Here is a 24,181-nt window from a genome sequence, read left to right as displayed (position 1 = left end):
CTTGGCGGGTATTGCTTACTACATGCGCTGCTTGCCTGATATAATAACATCGAATGACGCAAACGCTAGAAATTTCTGATATTTGATTTGTAACAACAACAATGAGTGCGAATAAATGAACGAGTTTAGTTGTTTTACTCGGCAAGTGCAAGCGGTTTGTGATTGGTGATATTGTCAACATCTCTTGCACATACCAACATACATATCTACATATACACAGGAACTGCACCATATATTGCATTTATAAGCACTTGAGTATTTTTTAGAATGTACGTATGTATATATGTATGTATACACTTATTAGATGGATGTTTTTAGAATCTTAATCAATAATCTATTCCATAAAATTGGATAATCAATTTACCTTTTATCAACGAGTTTTAGACACCATAACTCCGTTCTTCTATTATTATGTGCACGCGAGAGTTACGTTATTATTTTTGTGTTTCGAACACCATGAGCTTCTTTTTCATTACATTACACTCCTTAATCTGCATGTGGAGTATTGAACCAGATTTAGGATCGATGACTTGCGCCGTCTTTCTAATTTGTACTGTTCCCGTTTCTGCTTTGGCTTTTTGCTTTATTATCTTCGTCGGTTTATTACTTATTCAAGTTAAATTGAACTACTTTACTTGAAGAACTAGTATGTGTATTTACCAAATTGCTTCACTGTGACATCTATTTTTTTATAATAAATATACATACATAAGTATTCAATAAGTGCGCTTAAATAAGTTAGTATGCAAGTGTACGCGAATCTTCTCTTACTGTTTTCTATTTACTCTCAATCTAAGACAGGCCCATGATGAGAAGGTACTCTTCGTCGTTGTGCGCAGTAATGGAAACGTCAGAATTAGGAGGAACATTTACAACCATAGTATGTACATATGTATGTATTCAACATAATGTGTATGGGTAGAGAGTAATAAAATTCATGAATCCAAAATGTATTCGATTGAGTGGAATTACTGCTGTGGCTTGCTGTCCATGCTGGGTGGCTAGTAATGTAAAAACTCAAGTTTGCAACAGTTCAAACATTTCTTTCCCATCCAAATATTCACTGGAACTCATTGTGGGCAGGTAATGTTTGAATCAAGCATCAGAAAGCTTTTGAAATAATTGCATTTGGTGATATCCAATGGGTGAAGACTATAAATTAATATCACTCGTTCCGACATCCATGGATATATCCAGTATGTACATACATTAGGAATAATGGATATTTCTTGCATTCAGATATATATTTGCCTATAATTGTTACCGTAACACATATTATTTTCTCAAGAATCTCGAACGAGTAAAGAGTGGCAACCGTTGGACTATATATTTATTATATTTAACTTCCGCGTTGCATTAGTTGTAATCCTAATCAGACGCTCAGAGGTAGAGTCAGCCGTGGGAGGATTGGTTTTGATAGATAATGATGTTTCTACAATGGTGAGAATGTTAGTAAATAAACATATAAGCACAACGACAACAATAACAGTGCTTTGCTTGGAAGGCATCAACAAGTGAATAGAGATGAAAATGTTGCTTACAATCATTGCACATATAAATAATATATCAGATAAATATATATTGATAACTACATACATACGTATAAAAAAATACATAAAAGTAAACTTTTCTCACTGTTGAAATATAATTAGGGAGAATTGAGAAAATTTATAACTTTTCGTTATTCTAACTTGCTGTCTCCGCATGCAATTGTTGTTATCTCAATAAAATTGTCAATATATAATGTGCAAAGTTCATATTACTTGTACTAATCCACTCATTATTGCAAAAATATTATCAAACTGTTTAATGAACATCTTACGGAAATGTACTGTTGTTTGAAATTTAAAATTTCGTACTTTTTCCATTTGCTAAATGTTTTCGTGCTTCTTCATTAGGGTGTGACAGGATAAAAATTTCTACTTCAAATTCCAGAGCTGCCATTTTTTTATTTATATTCTATTACCTACAGATTATTACAAAACTTTGCAACTCTGAATTTGTCGCTGCGTTTTGTTAAGGCGAATTCGCTTTGATTTTTGATTGGTTTTCTTGTTCCGTCGTTTTGACATAAAATTTTTGCAGAAGAATTACCAGAATTACATTTGCATGTGGTTTTAGTTTAGGTAAATAGTGAAATCTAAAAAATACGCCATTTAAAATGAATACATTTTTGGTATATGGTTGAAAATCACCCTTCCAGCTCTGCATTAAAATAAATTTATAAAATTAAAAGATAATTTCGTTTTCAGCGTATATGTATGTATGTGTGTGATTTACTCGCGGATCTTCAAAGCCGCCCCTGAAGTTAAGACAACTTTAATAAAAAAATTGATACGAGTGAAGTTAATTATAAATACAATATGAATATTCCCGGAACAATATAAATATAAAACCTAGAAAGTAAAAGGAATTTGGCGTGGAACGCGAAATTTTATATAGAAATTAATATATAACCGGAAGAAAAAGTGAGTATGCGTATTAAAATATATTTGTAAAATGTTAAATCAAATTTTTTTCTATTATAATATAGTGTTTCCTTCTCCGTTGCATTATTCTACTATGCGACCACAAGCACCAAGTGCTGGTCAGCAACAGTATGATCATAACGCTGAGGAACTTAGCAAAGCGGAATGGTACTGGGGCGAAATCTCTCGAGAAGAAGTAAAAAATATTTTATCTGGGGAGCCGGATGGTAGTTTTCTTGTGCGTGATGCCTTGAACAAGAATGGCGAATATACTCTTACATTAATTAAAGATGGAACAGAAAAATTGATAAAAATATGCCATTTGAATGGAAAATATGGTTTTACAGATTGCAAGTTTAATTCAGTAGTAGAGTTGATAAACTACTATAGGGTAAATTCCTTAAAGCTTTATAATAAAATGCTTGATATCACGTTGAGTAATCCAATTGTGAAGCCAGCAGAGGAAGACGACCATAGTGATCTGCGCTTTCTTGCCGATAAATTTCTTAGTTTGCATCATATACAAAACAAACAGCAACACCTACTAGATCAAAAAATGAAAGTATTCAAGAACGTAGAAGTTGAATTAAATGAGAAAAAACAGGATCAGGAAGTTTTTCTAAAGGCGGAAAAAATGTTTAAAAATCAAATAAAATTGTTAGAATCCTATATATGTACAGCAGTACAGCCGCAGGTCGGCACTGCTGGTACAATAACGAATGTAAACGGTGGTGCTAGTGTAGGCCGTCAACAGGATCAAGAAAAATTACAGGCAAATGCTGCATTACTAAAAATTAAGCTTCAATCATTATGTGCAGAAATGGGAAAATTAAACCGCTATGTAGAAGATAAGAAGGAAGAATATAAAAGGCTAGAGCGACAAATCAATGCAGCGAAACCAGAACTACAGGAGCTAAGCCTGGAAAAGGAGAGGATTACAGAGTAAGTGCATTAATACAAAATATAATAATAAATTTACTGATATATGTCTCTAAAGAAAAAAAAAATATTATTTTTATATATGTGGGCATTTATTCTACTCTGCCGTATTCCGATATACTTGAGTACCGTAACTATTATTAATCTTATTGCTAGTTTCAACTTAAATTGCAGAAAATTTCAATACTACTATTAATATTGCTTTCGGATAAGCATTGACATTGTAATATGACCAAACTGGTAGATAAATTTTACTCGAGAGGCCGTTGAAATGTTTTCGAAAATTATGATCTGTAAATTTAAAACCGTTAAGAATTGTTTTTAATACATTAAAAATTCATTTACAATTTCCATTTATTTGTATATGCTTTACACTTTTAGACGCCTCATGGAAGCTGGTATTAAAGAGGAAGATATCGTCTTACTAGCAGAAATGGGTTTCGATGCCTGGCAGAGGAGATACGAAAGTCGGACGAATTTACCGCATAATAATGATTCATTATGGTTCCTTCGCGATTGTTTGCGCCAAGAGGCCGAGGAGTTGTTGAAGGGTGCCCCTACTGGCACATTCCTTATAAGGGCTCGTTCCGCTGGACATTATGCTCTTTCCATTGTTTGTAAGAACGTCGTAAACCATTGCATTATCTATGAAACGGAAAGTGGATTCGGTTTTGCAGCCCCATATAATATATATGTTTCTCTAAAAAAATTGGTGGAGCATTATGCAAGTAATTCGCTCGAGGAACACAATGATACGCTGACTACCACGCTTCGTATTCCTGTAAAGTATTGGCATGCCAATAAAGATTCGGTATTGAAGCAATTGGAGGAAGAACTGGAACTGGAACAGCTTCAAATTGAAGAACAGGAGCAACTACAACAAATGGGTCATCAGCAGCTGTCATCCGCTGTAATTCCAATACCTTCTAGTGATACATTAGATGCACCAACACCGCCCTCTTCCTTGACTTCTCTCTCGTCATCATATCCGGGCGGGAGCGGCAGTGCCCATCACAATCTGCCACAGCCGTAGTAACAGAGTAAAAATGGAATGAATTGTAACAGTGTTGACGGTCATTGATCCAAGGTCATGCTTTAAGTATATGTGATTATGAAGATGGAGCTTAAATTTGTAATCAAAGGTCCACACTGAATTTAATTATGAGATCCAATCTGGTTGAAATGGATAAAACCAAAAGTGTAAAAATATATTGTAGCTTGTGGGTACACCATTTGTGATGTAATGGAGTTACAATTTTTTTTTAATTTTAAATGCAGCAACATGACAACGAAGTTATGACGAAAATATTCGCAATGATTAACATTAGAAAATAATGTTTGTATGCACGACGATTATTTCCAGATTTAATGGTAAAAACAATTTCTAAACTAAAAACACAATTCAATCCCTGAACAAATGCATTCTATAGCAGAAAACCAATGCGTGGTCTGATCCATGTTTTGAACTGCGCTGTTGTAACTGTTGTCATGATAGATAGCTATGTCCTGCAGTGATCATCGATTATGCAAATTATTGTAAAACATATAATTGTGAAAAACAATAGGAAAGAGATAATGTCAATGTTGTTTTATATTTATACTATTTATATTTACATATATGAAAATACTGAGAGTAATATCGAAATGTTCAATGTAATAATGGAATGCAAATGTTATTACGCAATACGCATTTCTTTCGTGATATGTTTAGCTGTTAAATTTATACAAAAAAAAACGAATATCAACTTATGGTATAAATTTGTATTGTACTATTTTTGATTGACATTTTGTTGAAACACAATTATTTGCGTTATAAATATATAATTGTTTACTATAAAAGTTGTATATAAAAAATCAGCATATAATCTGTAAATTTGTACATAAAAATATTGTCAAATCAGTTGTAAACTAGATGCAATGTCCTGTAAAAATAAAACACGGCGATTATTCAGGAATATTGAGAGCTGCTACGAAAATTTGTTTGCATTAATTACAATGTCGAATGTGAATCTTTAGAACATTCGACTTGAAGAAAATTTACAAAATGTTTCTCAAAATTCTTAGCATTAATGCTGTTAATGATAGAAAACATTATAATTTTCTTCTTCTCTCTCTTGTAGTACTCTCAATTGTATTCCTATCACGGAATGTTGAATCCTTTGTGAATGTAATACTAAATTACCCCTAAACGAAAGATAAATATGCGTATAACTTCAATATCTCATTTATAAAAAACGAAGCGCTTAATTATCTAATGTTACTTTATGTATACGTACTACATCTATTTCAAATGACAGTGTAATTCCTTACGAACTCAATTCAGTACCTATAACAATCGCTATTGATATCTTCCAATTTTTTACTCCAGTTTTGTTCGGAGCGAGCGAGCCTCAGTCATGCGTTAGGTCATTAATGGTTTAATTTGTTCTCTTCTATTTAGTATTGCTACAAGAATTAATCCATATGCCATATTTTTGTAAAATGTCTGTTAGTAATACTAGAAACTCCTTATATTAGATGGAGGGAGAAAGTTTAGACCACAAAGAGTTCACAAGGGAATATAAAATCGAAATACAAATATAGTTATAAGATATGTTTAAAAAATATATGAATGTCTCTTTTGTTAAGGCAGACTTTTTATAAAATCTGCCAAACTTTTATGTTGGATGTCTAAAATTTCGCAGTAAATGTAACTAAACTTTTGTAAATGTAAGTGTTTTTTATTGGATCTATGCTATCGTATTATACTTTTTTCATATGTATTTTTATTGTTCCTTTGATTTGTGTATTTATTTGCTCTGTTACATTAATTGTATGATCTATATCTCTTTTAAAGGGTTGTGTAACAGGAAAAAGGAGGTGTGACAAAGAGATATAAGCGGGATAGAATGGATATGTGAGCTGAATTACGAACACACAAACTTAGGGATACATGCATGTTTTACATTTTGTATTAAAACCTGACAAGGAATTTTGACATTGTACATACATATATATATATATATATATATATATATATAATATATATAAGATAATAAGAATAAATAAAAACAAATAATCTATATATTTATATAAATAAAAAAAATCAAATTGATAATTGTTTTTCCGGAGCTAAAGTAAGTAAATAAACTAGATTCTATTCGGGCTACTATGGTTCTGGTTCTTTATACAATGAGTATGAGACCATCTCAGTCATTCGTTTCATCAGATGTAAATTGAAGAAACACAGCATATAATAGTGCGCTGCATTGAGTATATTGTTTTTGTAGATCTAACGACTGACTGGATCGAAGTTCATGGATTCGTTCGTTGGATATCTTGATGAAACTTCGCACGCAATTAGAACTTGTAAGAGATAAGGCTGAATGACCGGAATCGGAAGTACAGTTGGACCTCGATTATGCGGGTTGGTGGATTTTGTATAATAATAATATTGAATTTTATTTATTGAGTTTATGTAGTTTTTATTTCAACTTAAATGACGTTTATATGTACATACATATAATATTTATAATTTCTATAATGCCGGAAAATATTCTGGATAATAAAGGTAGGTGTCTTTTCGGGTATCAGATGAAACTGACGATTCACGGATAATCAAGGTCCAACAGTACTATCCTTAGATAACACTCATAGTTTTTTAATAAAAAAAGATCTAAAAATAATTTTAAGTTTTTATTTTTATTTTTTATTTTTTATTTTTTCAATAAACATGAGTATATATGCGAGTGCACATAGGTATGTTTACATTTGCTTATATTTAACGTACATAATACAGCCAGCTAATTATAACTACATATGTACATATCTTAATGATCCGAATAAAGTCACATAAATGTTGGATAAACAATAAAATCCTTAACATTTTATGGCGGTCAATATGACCGAAGATTGATAATATTTAATGATTTTTTGTTTCTTATCAGGCATTTTCACTAAAGTATACAATTTACAAATTTTATAAAATTAATATAAAAAGAAACTAAAATCGTAATAAATCACATGACTTATAAAATACGTACAATATAAATAAAAATGCGGATGTAAATGATTTGGAAGAGGTGAATTTCTGAATATATGATAGAAAACTCAAAAACGCTATGAGATAATAATTTTAAGTTTCATCTCATCTGGAGCTTCATTCAATGTATTTTCATGTTGTTCATCATGTTCATGGCAGTATTTTGAATAGCGTGGGCCTTTGTAAACGCTGTCTTGAAATATTACAATTCCAACTGGAACTGTTCATGGTCTTCTATTTTCATAGACCGTGACTTTTTGACTAGATCGACCGGTGGAGGGACGCATTTTCGGAATGGAGTGCGTGGGGTTCCGCGAAGAAGACATGTAGGCAAATCAGATGGTGGTGTTTGACTTAGGGGTGAACCTCTCAAATCCTTGAGAAATGCGCGTTCGTAGATTAGCTTTGTGCCTGGAATAGAAAAGAATTCTCGATTTAATAAAATAATGATACGTAATTTATATTTGCCAGTGTATGTATGTATGTATAAATGTTTTCTTTTGTTGATGAAACATTCTACATTCAATGAATCATTTTCATTACTTCTACGTAAGCGAAAGTATATATATCTACATATGTATATACATATATGCAAGTACAAATTTTAAAATTGTATATTAAAAATATTCTATCAGCACTTGCTGGACCGAAATGTGTTACTAGTCTAATTGTTTTTTTTTTTTTTTTGTTTTTTATGAAATCAGATTTGACAACATTAATACTATAACTTTATAATTTACTTTACTCGAATATCGAAATCAAAACCAGATTAAAGTTGTTTTAGAAACTTACCTCCAGGAGTTGTCGAATACAGTGTACCGCCGGGTGTAGATGAATAAACTTCTGGCATCTGAATGGGGTCCGAGATGAAAATTTTCTTGGTTTTCGGCAGTACATGCGTGAAAGCTTGACGAGCAGTTGGTGATGCTGACATTTTGAATTATATCTGGCCTTTTAATCACTTAACAATTTCACAAATTATCTGACACTTCTTTAATAATTAAAGTGACTCTTTTTAAATTATATTTGAATTTTTACACAAAAATCGCAGTATCAGGTGGTTCGCTTGTTACACTTATTAACTTTTCGCAATTTAAATTGTGTTGAGAATAATCCAATCTTCAAATTGGCATTTGACACTATTTACTTATGCGTGTTCACTGCTTTATTCTCCGACAATTTTACGTTTCGAGTCAAACGAAAGTTTGAACTTGACTGTTGTGTTTGGATGGGGAGCGTTCCTATTTATACGAAAATATTAGCACGGCGCAATGTCGCAGTGGTGAGCACACGCTCGATAATATGTTTGTCAAATTTACGGGAGCGTCGAGAAGCCGAAGTCGACGTCGCGGTTGTTTTTGTTTGTTCTAGCCTGTGCTGAAGCATTCTCACGAGTTTCTTATATATAAATACCTACTCACATACATATAACGTTCTTGTTATTGATAAATAAAATTATTGCGCACTGTGGAAGGTTTTTAGAATTCGTTGTTGGCTAGACTTCTCTTACTCTGAATCGTTGATTTACTTTGTACCTTGTGGGTGATTATAGGTACATGTCTGTGAGTTTTTATTATCTCCTCTATAATACAATCTAGTTCATCGAAACCATTCAGTGTTTCATTTTGGAGAATCCATAGAATATGTACTATTGGTTAGTATGTTTCGAAAATGATTTATTTGCAAGACTTTGTTGCCATAAGTACCCACATGTAGTCGAATGCTTTACAGCACATTGTTACAAAATTAACTGGCTGATGCAATACTCATGCCCTTATCAACATTACAAAAACAAAAAACGCTCAAAAATAGAAAATTTCATTAACCAACATATACACAAGCACACACACTCATTTATAAATAACATTGTATGTACATATGTATGTATAATCCCTCAAACTATAAGTACGCGGATAGGAAATACATAATTTAAATTTTAACATTAAATACTTCGTTAACTGTTATATTTATTCAGAGTTAAACACCAGATCGAAAAAATCGACCAAGTGCACAGATGCATATGTATGTACGTATGTCTGCATGTACATATGTATGTATCTATGTACCAAATGTATTTGCAAAAAATGCCGGCAGCGACCAAAACAATTCGAATTGGCGAGACTGAGAGTGCGAAACGACGCAGTTACATTTATAAATGTGTGTCTAGTATTGTATGTTATTGTATACTAAATTTATACTCAAGAGGATGAGAAGGTTGTTGATCGACAGATGAGAATCATAATAAAAGCGTGGAAATTGCATATAGAGTTGGTAAACAAGTATATATCCGATCATATGCACGTTGTTTACAAACGTATATATGTAAACACGCGTTAAGCACACGCGCCCACGTATGCTTTTGGTGACGTCTCGTGAGCACGTCCGTGAATATATATGTATATATGTATGTGTATATGAATATGATGGAGCATGTGGACCATTACATACAACCTGAGAGAGGCAAATGAACCATTGGCGGACGAGTTCAAAATCTGATTTACATACACACATACATACGTACCTACATTCCTAGTATAAATGTACTGTGTATGAACATTTCTTTCATTCAGATGCATTAACCGGTTTATAAAGTCTCATACATAACATTTGTTTTGTACCGCGGGAATAACAATAATCTACGGGAACTTCTAGATATCTACGGCGTAAAAGCGCATTGGCGTCATGCTAAAACATATTGGCGCCGACACGTGTGGCAATTGGGCTTGTGAAGGCCGCGCGTATTTACATACATACATACATAGATATGTACATATTTGGCTGGATACATTTAAATAAGTTTGACAGGTAAAGGAGATTTTTAATAATATATATACCTTTACATATATATTGTATATGTATGTATGAATAGTATCAGTTAATGGAACACGCATATACAACAGATATGTACATACATATGTTTGTATATAATATACATTTGTAAATAAGCATACGGGTCTATCCTCGCAGTTTGTCGTCATGCTCGCTGACACGTATGCCAAACATTACAAGAACAACTGCGTGTTATCTTCGCAGCCTTATTACAAGATGACGCAGTTTTTTGTAACGAGCAGCGTTATGTTTAGCCCTTAAAATGCAATCAGACGCGTTACTTTTATACCTGAAAAGTATTCTTCGAGTTACTATAGATATAGATACTGTTTACAGACATGTTTACACACATACATAGATACATGGATATTATTTTTCATAGATGCAAATACAATTTGTATTTAGAAGGAAGGCCAAAGCATGTAAATGTATTACAAGAAACTTTATTTTGACCAAAGAGATAAATGTAAATAAACATATGTATGTATGTATATGGATATTATGTACATACGTGCGTATGTTTATTTTTGTTTACCCATTAGCTTATCGCAAGTTCTAAATGAGCGGAGGTGCAGTGCCCTACGTGGAAAACCTCGAACAAATCACGTAAGCACATATTCACTTCCATATTAAATCAAGAGAGAAAATCGCTACAGGAGTCACGAAAGTGAACTGCTTATAAATAAACATACATCTATGTATGTATGTACATTCGTATTGTTATAACGGGTGATTTTTTTGAGGTTAGGATTTTCATGCATTAGTATTTGACAGATCACGTGGGATTTCAGACATGGTGTCAAAGAGAAAGATGCTCAGTATGCTTTGACATTTCATCATGAATAGACCTACTAACGAGCTAACGTCGAATTTTCAGTGAATGGGCCCTAGAAAAGTTGGCTGAAAATCCGCTTTTTTATCGACAAATTTTGTTCAGCGATGAGGCTCATTTCTGGTTGAATGGCTACGTAAATAAGCAAAATTGCCGCATTTGGGGTGAAGAGCAACCAGAAGCCGTTCAAGAACTGCCCATGCATCCCGAAAAATGCACTGTTTGGTGTGGTTTGTACGCTGGTGGAATCATTGGACCGTATTTTTTCAAAGATGCTGTTGGACGCAACGTTACGGTGAATGGCGATCGCTATCGTTCGATGCTAACAAACTTTTTGTTGCCAAAAATGGAAGAACTGAACTTGGTTGACATGTGGTTTCAACAAGATGGCGCTACATGCCACACAGCTCGCGATTCTATGGCCATTTTGAGGGAAAACTTCGGAGAACAATTCATCTCAAGAAATGGACCCGTAAGTTGGCCACCAAGATCATGCGATTTAACGCCTTTAGACTATTTTTTGTGGGGCTACGTCAAGTCTAAAGTCTACAGAAATAAGCCAGCAACTATTCCAGCTTTGGAAGACAACATTTCCGAAGAAATTCGGGCTATTCCGGCCGAAATGCTCGAAAAAGTTGCCCAAAATTGGACTTTCCGAATGGACCACCTAAGACGCAGCCGCGGTCAACATTTAAATGAAATTATCTTCAAAAAGTAAATGTCATGAACCAATCTAACGTTTCAAATAAAGAACCGATGAGATTTTGCAAATTTTATGCGTTTTCAATTTTCAATTTATATTGTATATTCGCATGAATCGAATGGCTTTTCCAAAATTAGGTCAACAAACGCTGCTGTTCGCAAGAGCGTGCTTTCTATCACAATCAAATGGGTCTGTCGGAAAAATATCCAAATACGTACATACATACACAATATTGAAATTCCTTTACATTAGTTTTACACCGTTTGGTCGGCTTGATCGAAAGCTGGTCTGATTAGCATCATCTACAGTTGTTTAAAAACCGATACACCGTTTTATTGTCTTTAATATAACAACACAATATCATACCTTAAATAATTCCTTGAGTAATGCTATTGAGTTATCAGATCCTGGTCGCTTATAAATTCAGGGTTCGTTCCTATGTATTCAAAAGCTTTCACTTTAATGAACTCAGAAGGTATTCCATTTTATCTTTCCATAGGTATTTGTTTTGTTTATATTGTATTAATTGGGTTGATAAGGCTCTCAATTATGAGTCATTGCAATGAAATTGTCTGGCATGTACAACTTTGGTACTTTTTTTGTTTTAGCTATTTTGCTTTCAAAATAATATATTTGTGTGTAATCATAGTACGAATGCACATTTGTTTTCATACATACATACATATGTATGTCACTTAAGTGAGTCATTTGCATTGTTAAGAGACCGAAGTGAACAACAAAAACCCGAAAAAGGACCAGAAACAAATGTAGATCGTGATCATTGCCACTGATGGACATATAGCTTTAGTATTTACCTTGCTTTCGAATATGTACAGAGGATGTACATATGTATATGTATGTATGCAAAACCATATGCTCAAGAACAGATAATTTAATTTAAATTGAATGAAACTGTGCAATTCCCCATTCAAATTTCGTCAGCCCAAATGTTTTGGTGAAATTTTGTTGGTTTTTCATTCTACTTAGCACCTTCATTAATATTTTATATATATATACATACGTACATATACATATACACACATACATATGTATGTGCGTACGCATTCACACAAATTATAATTTTGGCGTTTACTATTATTATCAGCTACATATGTATATTAAAGTCAAATCTTTTATTCGCTAGCCAGAAATTTATGTGTTCATACATATGTATATGCACTTATGTTTTTTTTGTAACATCAGCTATCAAGTTATTAACATTTATTTAATATATTTAATATATTTATGTATATTTTGCAATTTTTTCAATGTTTTCAATACCGATTGTTAGTAATATTAAACATTTATTATTAGTTTTATCCCTCTCATTAACATTTTAGGCTGTTAGGATGAGACTTGTATACCTTCGACGGCAATTTGACTATCAACAACGCGATGTACTAATTTGGTGCTTGTTGTTCGTGATAAATGCGAAGTATCTAATAACTGGTTTCAAATAACTTTGGTGAATCTTGATCAAAAGACCGTCAAAAACTCTCAATCCCTTATAAATTGTATGGAAATCACACAATGGGTATTGAAGTCTGTTTGGAAACGGTGCTTGACTTATTATCTAAATAGCTCATTGCAAGTTTGCCGATTCGGTATTACATACCTCCAATTACAGTCGGATATGCACTATGTTATCGAAGATGAGTTGTTTTTATTATTCTTTAAATAAATTTCGAATAACTTTTTTCTACATTAAGATAATATAAAATGTATAACGGTTAGATCTCGGCACTCGGCTTTTGTATTGGTTTATGCAGGATACTCTAAGTAAGTATTGTGAGACTATATAATATAACAATTACTCAACACGGAGCCGTGCAGCGTGGTGTCTAAATTATTTGATGTCGATGAACTTGACAAACAAGGTCTTAATTTATAAATTTCTTTTAGTGAAAATATTATCGCACATTGGTCTTTATATGTATGTTTGTGTAATTATTGATAAACTCTTTTAACGTAGACCAAACAACAGCAAATTTGCCGAGCACCACTCGACCTTAATATTGCGAAATATTAATAAACCTTCAAGTGAGCAATGAACTCATCCGCGACAAGTTTGCAGCAAGAGAAAGTAAAATTTAAACTCTATATACTCGTACGTATCTACAATGTTTGTATGTAATAAATAGCCTACGATATACTATACGGCGAGACGGCTTTATTGTGTTTAGGAGGAAATAGCGTTTATTGCGCTATCGGCATTAACTTAACCCTTTCATGCCCAATGTTGAATAGAGGCAACATTGTACTTGCCGGCTTCTAATTCTCGTTATTTAAATATTTTTGAACAGCGTTTTTTATACTCTCGCAACAAATGTTGCTAAAGAGAGTTTAGTTTTGATAGTTGAGATTAAAGTTTTGTTCACATAACGGTTATTGTAACACCCAAAACTAAACGAGTTAGATATAGGGTTATATATACCAGTGATCAGGGTGAAGAGTGGAGTTCAAATCCGAATGTCTGTCTGTCCGTCCGTCCGTCCGTCTGTGCAAGCTGTAACTTGAGTAAAAATTAAGATATCTTGATGAAACTTGGCACACTTATTTCTTGGCACCATAGGAAGGTTGCTTTCGAAAATGAGCAAAATCGGACCACTGCCACGCCCACAAAATGGCGAAGACCGAAAACACATAAAATGCCATAACTAAGCCATAAATAAAGCTATGGAAATAAAATTTGGAACATAGGATCCCATTAGGGAGGGGCATATTTGGATGTAATTTTTTTGTGGAAGTGGGCGTGGCCCCGCCCCCTACTAAGTTTTTTGTACATATATCGCAAACCAATAGAGCTATATAAACCAAACTTTCTGCAGTCGTTTTTTATAGCCACTTCCTAATACAGTCCAAAAATGAAAGAAATCGGATCATAACCACGCCCACCTCCCATACAAAAGTTAGGTTGAAAATTACTAAAAGTGGGTTAACTCACTAACGAAAAACGTCAGAAACACTAAATTTCACATAAGAAATGGCAGATGAAAGCTGCACTCAGATTTTTTTACAAAATTGAAAATGGGCGTGGCGTCGCCGACTTATGGGTCAAAAACCATATCTCAGGAACTACTCGACCGATTTCAATGAAACTTGGTTTGTAATAGTTTCCTTACATCCCAATGATATGTTGTGAAAATAGGCCAAATCGCTTCACAACCACGCCTACTTCCTATATACCAGAACTTTGAAGACTATCCGAATCGTTTACTTTACAATATATAAAGTAAGTACTAGTGAAGATATCGAAGCAGAACTTTGCACAAATACTACCTTTATAGTGTGGAAGCCCCATTCTAAAAATCGCCGAAATTGGATCATAGGTTTTCAAGACCCCATATATCGAACATGAGGACCTCAGTGCTTCTAACCTAATATTAGGGTTTCCAACTTTCAATGGACTTTATACAATATATATGACGAATATGTGGGTCAAATTGTGCATTATATAATATAAATAAAGTTAAATAAATAAATTGCGAGAGTATAAAATGTTCGGTTACACCCGAACTTAGCCCTTCCTTACTTGTTCAATTATGTAGACTTATGTGTTGTGCAAGCTTACAGTTACTTTTCCTGATATGAGCTGTGCACGTGTTCATTCAGTAAGAGTTCTCCGCAGCATGAGAGGATAAATTGATAACAAAGTCTCAAAATTATGAAGTGTAAAACGGACAATTCTTAGCTTGCGTAGAATTTGTGTGGGTATGTTTGTAGTAGCACGCGTAAATTTTATTTTTAAGGTTTTGTTTTGGTCATAAACGTAAACATAAATTTTATTTACAAGTTTTTGTTTTGTCAACGCCGTTAAACAGGAATGAATGAATTTCCTCCAAAATTTGTATTCCTTTTTATTAAATTAAAAATTCCGCTACCTTTTTAAACGCAGTCGATAATAGCATGTCAAAGTGCAATAGGACTGATATATCCAGCAATAATTTATTGCATGTGGAGATGTGGCATAAGGGTTATTTAAAAAAATATATGAAGCAAAGACGCGAACCAAAAATTACTTTTATCAGCTGTATTTTGACAACTTGCTCTTTGACGCATAATCAAAATCAAACTCACGGACTGTGGGCAGTAGTGAAAATTATTATTATTTTGTTTTACCGCTAAGTAAGGAGCATTTATTAATGTACATACTTTTTAATACGTAAATAAGATGCATTTTATTCATCATTTGGCATTTTTAGTAGACGATGCCTGAGCCCCGGAGTCCAATGGCGAGTTTCGCCCAGTCGGTGAGCAATATTATTGATGGGCCTGTAACATGGTTCAGGGGTATGTATTCCAGTATGATATATGGAAATAACATTTGCAATACACAATGCAAAGCTTAAGTACCTAAGTTTATAACTGTGATGTTGTTAAATCATAGGTATATTATTGGTTTTGATCGCTTTATTACATAATAACATAACCTCAATTACAAACGAGCTGAGCACCCAAATGTTTGTTTACGTTTCATAAAATATAGAGTATCATTGTCTTTTACAGAAACTATTGTTGAACCTAACCAGAAGAAACAAGCATGGTACCATCAACGTTTTCAACGTGTGCCCACAATCGACCAGTGCTACACTGACGATGCTGTCTGCCGTTTTGAAGCCGATCAACAATTTCGCCGGGATCGAATGGTTGAAAATGAAATCGTATCGATTTTGCGTCAACGCTTCGAAGATTGTACATTGTATGAAGCGCCTGATCATATTAAAAAATGCAAGCCAATTTTAGAACAATACGAGAAAGCTGCTGAGAATTGGTTTATCAAATGTAAGTGGTAAAAAAACGTTCTCATACAAATGTACTGATTTCAACCTTTTTATATCGTTAAATAATAGATGGAGATTTAGGTGGTTATGCTAATGCTAAAAGTGCATACATGAAGCAGAAACATCGTTTAATCTGGGAACGTCGCCATGGACAAGTCGGTAGTGGAATGAAAACTGAGGAAGTATCACCTACTTTTGCTGCTGAGGAAGAGTAAGCAGATGCCACACGTAATCTATTATTTGTGTATGTGACAGTAATCATGCATTGAAATTAAAGCAAAATTATGATACTTTTAAGAACAATATTCAACTGATTTTCTTTCTTATTGTGCGCTTAATGTTGCTATATGTAGGTATTGCTGTTTGGATTTGCAAAAACAAAGAGTGTAATATTTATGGCGTCTTTTAGTAAAAATTTATATTGTACGAAAGCTAATACAAAAATGCTCTATTAAAATTCTGCCTGGATAGTAAAATTTTAAATTTTGTATTATGCGCTGGTCGAAAATTTCGATTTGTGGAAGGAGATTTGTATGAAATTTGACTTCTATTGACAATTCAAAAGTTCGAGTTATGGAGAACTGCGAGTTAAGGAAGTTTGAGTTATGGAAGGAAATTTTTATGAAATTCGATTTCTAGACGCTATTGCCAATTCAATAGCTCGAGTTGTGGAAGTTCCACTGTATATAGTGTGATAGTATGTGTTGTAAAGTACATTTGGGGAAATCTTTTCCTCTTACATGTATATGATATAAAGTGCAAATTCAATAGTTTTTTGAATATTAATGTAGTGCTTAAAGTGTAGTGCTATTGTATTTCTTAAATCTAACACTTTGAAATGTTCTATGTGAGAATAGTATGCTAGTAAAATTTGATCTAAGATAACCTAATACAGATTCAGAATTTTCATAGAGATGTTTCAAGGCTTATTTAATTATATGTGTACCTTTTTTACTTAATATATAATCAGTAGTTGCCGATGCGTTAGCTAATAGATACTAATGGTTTATCCATTAAACTCTTCTTCAATTTCGATAGAGCACTTGATTTGGTTTCATTATTTTTCTCGCGTTTTATATTTTTTGCACCTAGTGGTATCATTGTACTGTCATGTAAGCGTCTACGAAATAGCTTATAATACTGTAGAACCTGCGCATTGGCCCAAACCTGTTTGGGATCGAAATCTAATATGCGCAGGGAGTCCAAAGATTTTGCACGTGATAAAGCAACATAAGCTTGTCCAGCTTCAAATACCTTCGACAATGACATCTCAACGCAGTCCAATGTAAGGCCTTGGCTTTTGTGGATTGAAAACGCCCATGCTAACTTCAAAGGCACCTGCCTCCGTGTTATTGTACCCCCAGTTGCTGTTTTTATGATCCACTTCTCATGATTACATACAAATTCGCGATTATTTTTGAATCGTACCACCGGTACACCCTTTTCAAAGCGCACCACAACACCACGCGCTCCATTTACCAGACCAGCAGATATATTAATATTTTTTAATAGCATTACCTGAGCATTGATTTTCAAATAGAGCTGTGAGGTTGCCTGCAATTGTGAGTCCAATTGCTTCGCCATATTTGCGTCAGAATCCTCCGACCGAAATAAAACTTTCTCGCCATCTAAACTTTCGAGTTTTGATTCATTTATAGATTTTGCGTCGTTTGTGTGTGAACAAAGTTGGGTTGCTAGAATACCACCGCCCTCAATTTTTTGCTTCGATGTAGCTCGTAGCCGTTTTGTAATTTCCTCATTCGTGTGCCCAATTCGAATATGATTTAAGATTTTTACAAACTCTGGATCGGATTGTCTGTGTACTTCTTTCAATTCAAAGACGCACTGTATGCATTTCTCCCAGGCATTCGATTGGAAACAAAAACGCTGTGTTGGGTTAGAATTGTTCTCATTTTTTACCACAGGCGGTAGTTGTAAGAAATCTCCGCATAATATCAATTGAATTCCCCCAAAAGGTTTGTCATTTTTACGCACATGCCTTGCAACTGCTTCTATTTTCTAAAAGATATACATAGTTACTTTAAAATTTATCATACAACTTTTTCTTCAAACCTCAAAATACTGTCCATCCACCATAGATATTTCATCTATAACAAGCCTTTTACATTTGCGCCAGATCTGGGCACTTGCCGGTCGCGAAGCTAATTCAATACACCGGGCGAGTCCATAGTCCCCACCGCCAATACCCGCAAATGCATGCAAGGTTGTACCACCTGAATTCGAACAAAAACAAATTATTATCTAAATAATCGCTGTGGCAAGTAAGATTGTGTTCGCTTACCAATAAGACAAGCAGCAACACCTGTAGAAGCCGTCGCCATTGTGCCGTCTGGTGGCAGAGCTGAAATAATTTTACGTAAAAGGAAACTCTTCCCTGTACCCGCAGAACCTGTAAAAAACACGCTCTTGCCTGAAGTGCATGCTCGTAGGACTTCTAACTGTTCTTCACAAAGTTTCACATTTTCCTCCATTCCAAGCGAAGGTGTTCCTTTATCTTGATAAAGTCTTTTCGCTGCAGGTGCATGCGAAGTTACCATACCATCACATGTCTTTAAGTCATCGAAACGTCGTTTTTTCGCAGCCAGTGGCGATGGTGTTGTCGCAGTACCACGTCCTAACAATCCAGCTTTTTTTCTAGCCATAATCATCTCTGTTGTTGTTATTGGAGAGACCTCTTCAAAATTGCTAGGTTTTCCTGATAACATATGAGCTCGTAACTGTTTTTGAGTAGTAGCTTCATCTTTCTGTTCTCCACCATTTAGTTTTATAAATATTGTGCGGAGAAAATACATTAAGGTCCCAGGTGGCGCGTTTGACAAATACATCGCACAGTTCTCAATCTTGAAATTTATTGTCGCTTTGCCCTCAGACATAAATTTTTTATGTACCATCACATCTTTCAGCTTGAATTTTATTGGTTTGGCTTTCTCCCCGGTCAATTCAACGAAAAGTTCCCTCACATCATTCCGTATTAAACGCAATGTGGCTGTCCTATAAACCAGTTTTTTTCCTGTCACCCCTACTGCATTTGTCCACAAGATATTGACGGCACAAGTTAGAACTGCATCATTTAGATCCATTATTACTCCACTATATGGTTTAGACAAACTGAAAACTTTTGAGCCCAAATTTCTTAAAATGAAGTATTGAAACCCGCCAAAATTGCTGACCTGTTTGTTTAACTTCTTCTTCTAGTTAATCATTCACAATTATGCTCCAATGTTGCCAGGAGCAATAATATTTGTTTCATTCAAAATAGTAGAATTGACTTGGGAAATAGGGTTCATATAAATTCCGTAAATAGAAATGAAAAAATGAAGGTTTAAGTGAAAATTAGAGTCTGTCGTGAAACAAGAAAATATTATTAAAAATTAATTATTTGACACTGTAGTTGTCATGCCTTAACAAATACTTTCGTACTCCCACTCAGCTAACAAATATTTTCTGTCAGTTTCTCTGTTGCTTACGATGACTCGGTGGAGCATGATGGCGGCGCCCAATGTATCTGGGAGATACGAAGTCTGATTGTCGTGGTCTTGTCGATTGGCGTCGCCGCCAACTTTGCTGTCACAAAGTCGCAGAGTCGCAGATAACGCCGTATTGTTGTTCTGCTTCTTTCGTAGAAGAAGGTAGTGTGTGCCGCGTATTTCGCAAAACATTTTAAAGATAAACGAATATCTCATTGACGAGAACACACAAAAATCGTGTAACGAAATTCGCAAAGTGAATTGAAATAAAGGTTTTCAAGTGCTAATTATACATATATTTATATAAAATATTGAAATTAAAATGTAAAGTCAAAAGTCAGCAAGGGCATTGATTACTTTGGAAATAGCAAAATAGTTATATGTTCGTAAATACGTAACATTATCGGCGAATTGTGAAGTGACGTGCATAGTAAACACGTTCATATGTATTCGCAAGTACAGAATATGCTGAAGTTTAAACTACATACTTATGTTAAAAGTGGATGAAATAATATATAGAAAAATGTGATAACTAAAATTTTGCGAAAAATATATGTATAGTAGGCAAAGGAAAATCTTTGGCAAGTTTTTACATATGTATGTATGCACATAAGTGCCAGACGTTTTTACATACTTATGCGCCGTCGGAAACAAACACAAATGCGACAATAAATAAATAAAATAAAAACACCAAGAGCAATTGCAGTATATTTGCGTGTATGTATACTGGATTAAAAAGAAAAAAAGTTTTGGAATATCAACCAGCAAGTTTTAGGTGCAAAAAGAAGGCCAGGGTGTTTGAAATTGCGACTTGTTCGCCTAATTTGTTTGTGGTGGTGTTTGTGCTTTCACCTCTTTAAGCGCCGCACCTCCCTTTCGCTGAATGTTCTGACAGTATTTTCGACTAGCGTCGACAAACAGACGAGACACATGTCTGCCTCTGCGTCTCCAATATATTTGCGTACATACATTTGTATATACTTTTTCTTGTATTTCTAATCAGAAAAACAGCAAATAAATAAAGCGATTGCAACAACAACAACCACAAGACAAAGTAAAAAAGAACGAACGCAACGAAAATTTGACTGAGAGAGCAAAACACGCGCAAGCTAGCAACGCGGCTACCGTTGCCGTCCCCAATCGTGCCAACTTATAAGGCATTTAGCCGCACAGCATCGCAGCCACTGCTTCGCTGTTTTTGGGCCCCTCAAATCATTCGCATCGGTATACATTATCGCGCTCTCTCGTTTGTACAACAACTGGCACAGCAGTGCTCGGAAAGAGCGAAATAAAGGAAAGAAAAGAGGAGCAGCAGAAGTAGCAGAATCCAGTTGGATTTTTGACATTTCAGCCTCAGAGCGCCACAATTTGGTCATCAGTCGAACGGTCAGTCGCGAGGTCGTTTGTTTAGCGCACTATTCTGCATGCGCATATTATCTAAATACACTCAAAGTTATAAACTCATACCTTTCTACTCACGCATATATTTATATATATATACAAATGTATGTATGTGTGTGTATATGAACATACTTATTTATGGAGAGGCGTCTCAGAAACAAGCAGTGAAATGTGCAGTGATTGTGAATTTGCAGTGCATGTGAAAATATCATATAATGTTTTCAGAAATTACTAAAAGTCAGTGTTCTAAATAGTAAAAGCATCCCAGTGATAAATGAAAAAAATTGTATATTAAGTGAAAAGGTTGCTCAAAGCAACACGTAATAATTTAAATAAATAAGAAATAAAATAAAGTAAAATAGAATAAAATACGAAATCAAAATAAAGACATGAGAATTAGAGAAAATTTCTAATTTCTGCTGTGCCTGTGTGTTTAAAAATAGGCACAGTTTTTTAATTATTTGTTTTTATTTAGTTGTCAGTGCTGCTTTTGAAATTCCGTCGCTGCCAAAACCGGGCTGTTTGCAAAGTGCGCAAAGCAGCAAATAAACGAAACTTGCAAAAGCACAGAAACGCAAGGGGTGGAAGTGAGTTTCTGTAGTAGTGAAGCGATCTTGGTGCTGCATCTTGCCGCTACTCTATGGGTGAAAAGGATTGACTACGAAAATACCGAAAATGCCGTCGGAATTTTATGCGAAAATAATTAAAGCAGTGAAAAAATAGAAGTCATTGCGAGATAATTTGGTTTATAGTTTACAATAGAATATAAATAATAGCGCTATGAGGCACGAAATTCATGAAATAAAATAAATATAATATAGGATTAAACTAGTGCCACTGCTTGTGCCAAAGTGTTAAAAATATTAATTTAAAAATTTTCAAGTGAAGAAAAGCGTGAGAGTCGAATAACTCCTCACTTTCTATTAAAATTAAACAAAATTATACAGTTGTGAAAGTGTATGACTTGAAATTTCTCAGATTTAAGGTAGCGCGCTGAAATTGCTGCCTCAGCACTACCTTCGTTTGAAGGAAGTGTCCAAACACGGACAAAAAAAAGATGACTGAGTACGTTACGCCCAATATACACACAGTGCTCAAAAAATACCAGACAAGTGCACCCAAAAGTTTGCAAGGACCTGGTCATGCATTACCCATTGCCGGTTGCCAGACCGGCCCCAATTGCCCGCTTGATGCCACTTTGACTGGCGTAAGTGGCTGCGGTGGCAACCACACAGACCTAAACGCTGCGGGCGTTCGTAATCTTTGTTCCGGGCACCTGTCGGTGGGGAATTTGCCATCAAACGGTTCAAACAGTGGCATCCACAAAATTTCGCCTAACTGTCCGCAAATAGTATCATCGCAATCTTGCTTGAATTCACCAAATGCGGGGTCTGCCTTGCCAACGGTCGCACCGCTAATTAAAAAAGAAGTGCTCAGCTCCCCCGAACCACATGAGCTGGGTGAAATATTGCCATCGCAATCGCTGCCACTGTCACTTCCGTTGTCGATGTCGTCACAAACAACACAACCTCAATCCCAAACAGTTCCTTCTCAGCCTCCTGTTAGCACAGTTAAAATCATACCACCTCCACCACCGGAATTGTCTCAACCCATCTTCACTGCACCAGACACAGGCTCCGGTGTGTTATACGAAACCCAGCTGGAAGGAAAAACAATTGGCTGTTTCTCCCTGGGCGGAGAAATGCGTTTGTGTCTGCCTCAGTTTCTCAACAATGTGCTAGCCGATTTTACACTCGATCAAATAAATCGTATATTTGATGAATTGGGCATCTACTGTTCCCAGTGTTCACCTGATCAATTGTTGGAATTTAAAAAGGCAAAGATTTTACCCACAGATGTGAAGGCGTCCGGTTTGATAACACGCACAGATGCGGAGCGTTTGTGCGCAGCACTTTTACATCGGGTAGATCGAAATAATTATATTAGCGATGACGACATCCCGAAAGGTGCCATCTCCTTCAAAGTATATCATCGGTGTTTCGGAAAATGCGATGGTATCTGTACACCCGAACTGTATTCATACACAAAGCCAACTTGCATTATGTGTCTGGAATGCAAAGGATGGTTTTCGCCACAGAAGTTTGTGGGCCATGTGCATCGGGAAGTCGAAAATCGTACATGTCATTGGGGTTTCGACTCACGCAATTGGCATGACTATCTGCATGTGGCGTTAGATGTGGAAAATCGGGAAAAATACCAGAAGATTTTGGATGAACTGAAGGAGGTTGAGATCAAGGAAGCTCTAAAGGCACAAAATGAAATGCTCTACATGAAACGAAAGGTAAATAACGATTTTAACGAATATTATTCATTAGAATTAAGTGTACGAATTTTATTTAATTAGATAATAATTGCTTTAATTTGAAAGAAATCGCAAATAAGTAAGGGGAAGAACTGAATTATTGTTTCAAATTCAGTCCAGATTAATAAAAGTTTTAGAAATACTTCTAAAGCTTGGTATCGGGACGGAACGAACCACTTAGCCATGCCGAATGCCTTACCAGACAACAACTATTACTAAAGCTTGCACACACGCTTGCAAATGAAATTACTCCCATACATACATGCAAACAAAGGTACGAGTATGTATGTATGTATGGATGTATGTGCATACGTATATTTCTAAGATAAACACAAATATTACTAACCGGTTTTCAGGCGAGACTGTGTCGGTTCACTTTGTTCCGAGTTCTGCATT

At 34.8% G+C, this 24,181-nt stretch overlaps 5 protein-coding genes across 11 annotated transcripts in view; 3 read left to right on the top strand and 2 right to left on the bottom strand.

Moving 5' to 3' along the window:
• Positions 1 to 1,969: 1,969 nt before the first annotated feature.
• Positions 1,970 to 7,475, top strand: LOC105209654 (phosphatidylinositol 3-kinase regulatory subunit gamma). 2 transcript variants are annotated; one of them, XM_011180181.3, is made up of 4 exons: positions 1,970 to 2,126; positions 2,253 to 2,468; positions 2,534 to 3,410; positions 3,789 to 7,475. In XM_011180181.3, coding segments are annotated over exons 2-4 (1,530 nt in total). In that variant the 5' UTR covers positions 1,970 to 2,126; positions 2,253 to 2,467; the 3' UTR covers positions 4,441 to 7,475. The 2 variants fall into 2 exon arrangements, with proteins under 2 accessions (XP_011178483.1, XP_028894525.1); XM_029038692.2 differs by lacking the exon at positions 1,970 to 2,126 and having other exon boundaries at positions 2,133 to 2,468.
• Positions 7,073 to 8,536, bottom strand: LOC105209653 (eukaryotic translation initiation factor 4E-binding protein). The gene is made up of 2 exons (XM_011180178.3): positions 8,221 to 8,536; positions 7,073 to 7,839 (listed from the first exon to the last, which is right to left on the bottom strand). Exons 1-2 carry the CDS (start codon positions 8,360 to 8,362, stop codon positions 7,631 to 7,633), a joined length of 351 nt encoding a protein of 116 aa, XP_011178480.1. The 5' UTR covers positions 8,363 to 8,536; the 3' UTR covers positions 7,073 to 7,630.
• Positions 8,425 to 19,845, bottom strand: LOC105209643 (ATP-dependent DNA helicase PIF1). Of its 3 annotated transcripts, XM_054227655.1 has the most exons (5): positions 19,005 to 19,845; positions 18,876 to 18,935; positions 18,647 to 18,807; positions 12,159 to 18,592; positions 8,425 to 10,546 (listed from the first exon to the last, which is right to left on the bottom strand). In XM_054227655.1, the coding sequence occupies exons 1-4, from the start codon at positions 19,672 to 19,674 to the stop codon at positions 17,558 to 17,560; spliced, it is 1,926 nt and encodes a 641-aa protein (XP_054083630.1). In that variant the 5' UTR covers positions 19,675 to 19,845; the 3' UTR covers positions 8,425 to 10,546; positions 12,159 to 17,557. The 3 variants fall into 3 exon arrangements, with proteins under 3 accessions (XP_054083630.1, XP_028894603.1, XP_054083629.1); XM_029038770.2 differs by having other exon boundaries at positions 18,876 to 19,825; XM_054227654.1 differs by having other exon boundaries at positions 8,433 to 8,669; positions 18,876 to 19,825.
• LOC105209652 (NADH dehydrogenase [ubiquinone] 1 beta subcomplex subunit 10) lies at positions 15,855 to 16,878 on the top strand. Its single transcript, XM_011180176.3, has 4 exons — positions 15,855 to 15,917; positions 15,995 to 16,082; positions 16,299 to 16,574; positions 16,643 to 16,878. Exons 2-4 carry the CDS (start codon positions 16,001 to 16,003, stop codon positions 16,786 to 16,788), a joined length of 504 nt encoding a protein of 167 aa, XP_011178478.1. The 5' UTR covers positions 15,855 to 15,917; positions 15,995 to 16,000; the 3' UTR covers positions 16,789 to 16,878.
• A 138-nt stretch (positions 19,846 to 19,983) lies between the features above and the next one.
• LOC105209644 (uncharacterized) overlaps positions 19,984 to 24,181 on the top strand; it is a 64,401-nt gene continuing 60,203 nt past the window's right edge. Inside the window, exons 1-2 of one of the 4 annotated variants that reach the window (XM_029038762.2) lie at positions 19,984 to 20,223; positions 21,938 to 23,764. In XM_029038762.2, coding sequence (XP_028894595.1) covers positions 22,520 to 23,764 — 1,245 coding nt within the window. In that variant the 5' untranslated portion in view covers positions 19,984 to 20,223; positions 21,938 to 22,519. Of the gene's footprint in view, positions 23,765 to 24,181 lie in introns of all 4 variants that reach the window. The other 3 variants (XM_011180161.3, XM_011180163.3, XM_054227650.1) reach the window with 3 other exon arrangements.

The sequence above is a fragment of the Zeugodacus cucurbitae genome, chromosome 3 (genome assembly GCF_028554725.1).
Source record: "Zeugodacus cucurbitae isolate PBARC_wt_2022May chromosome 3, idZeuCucr1.2, whole genome shotgun sequence".
Lineage (NCBI taxonomy): Eukaryota > Metazoa > Arthropoda > Insecta > Diptera > Tephritidae > Zeugodacus > Zeugodacus cucurbitae.
Note: the sequence above shows the minus strand (reverse complement) of the source record. Positions and strands in the feature narration are given on the sequence as shown.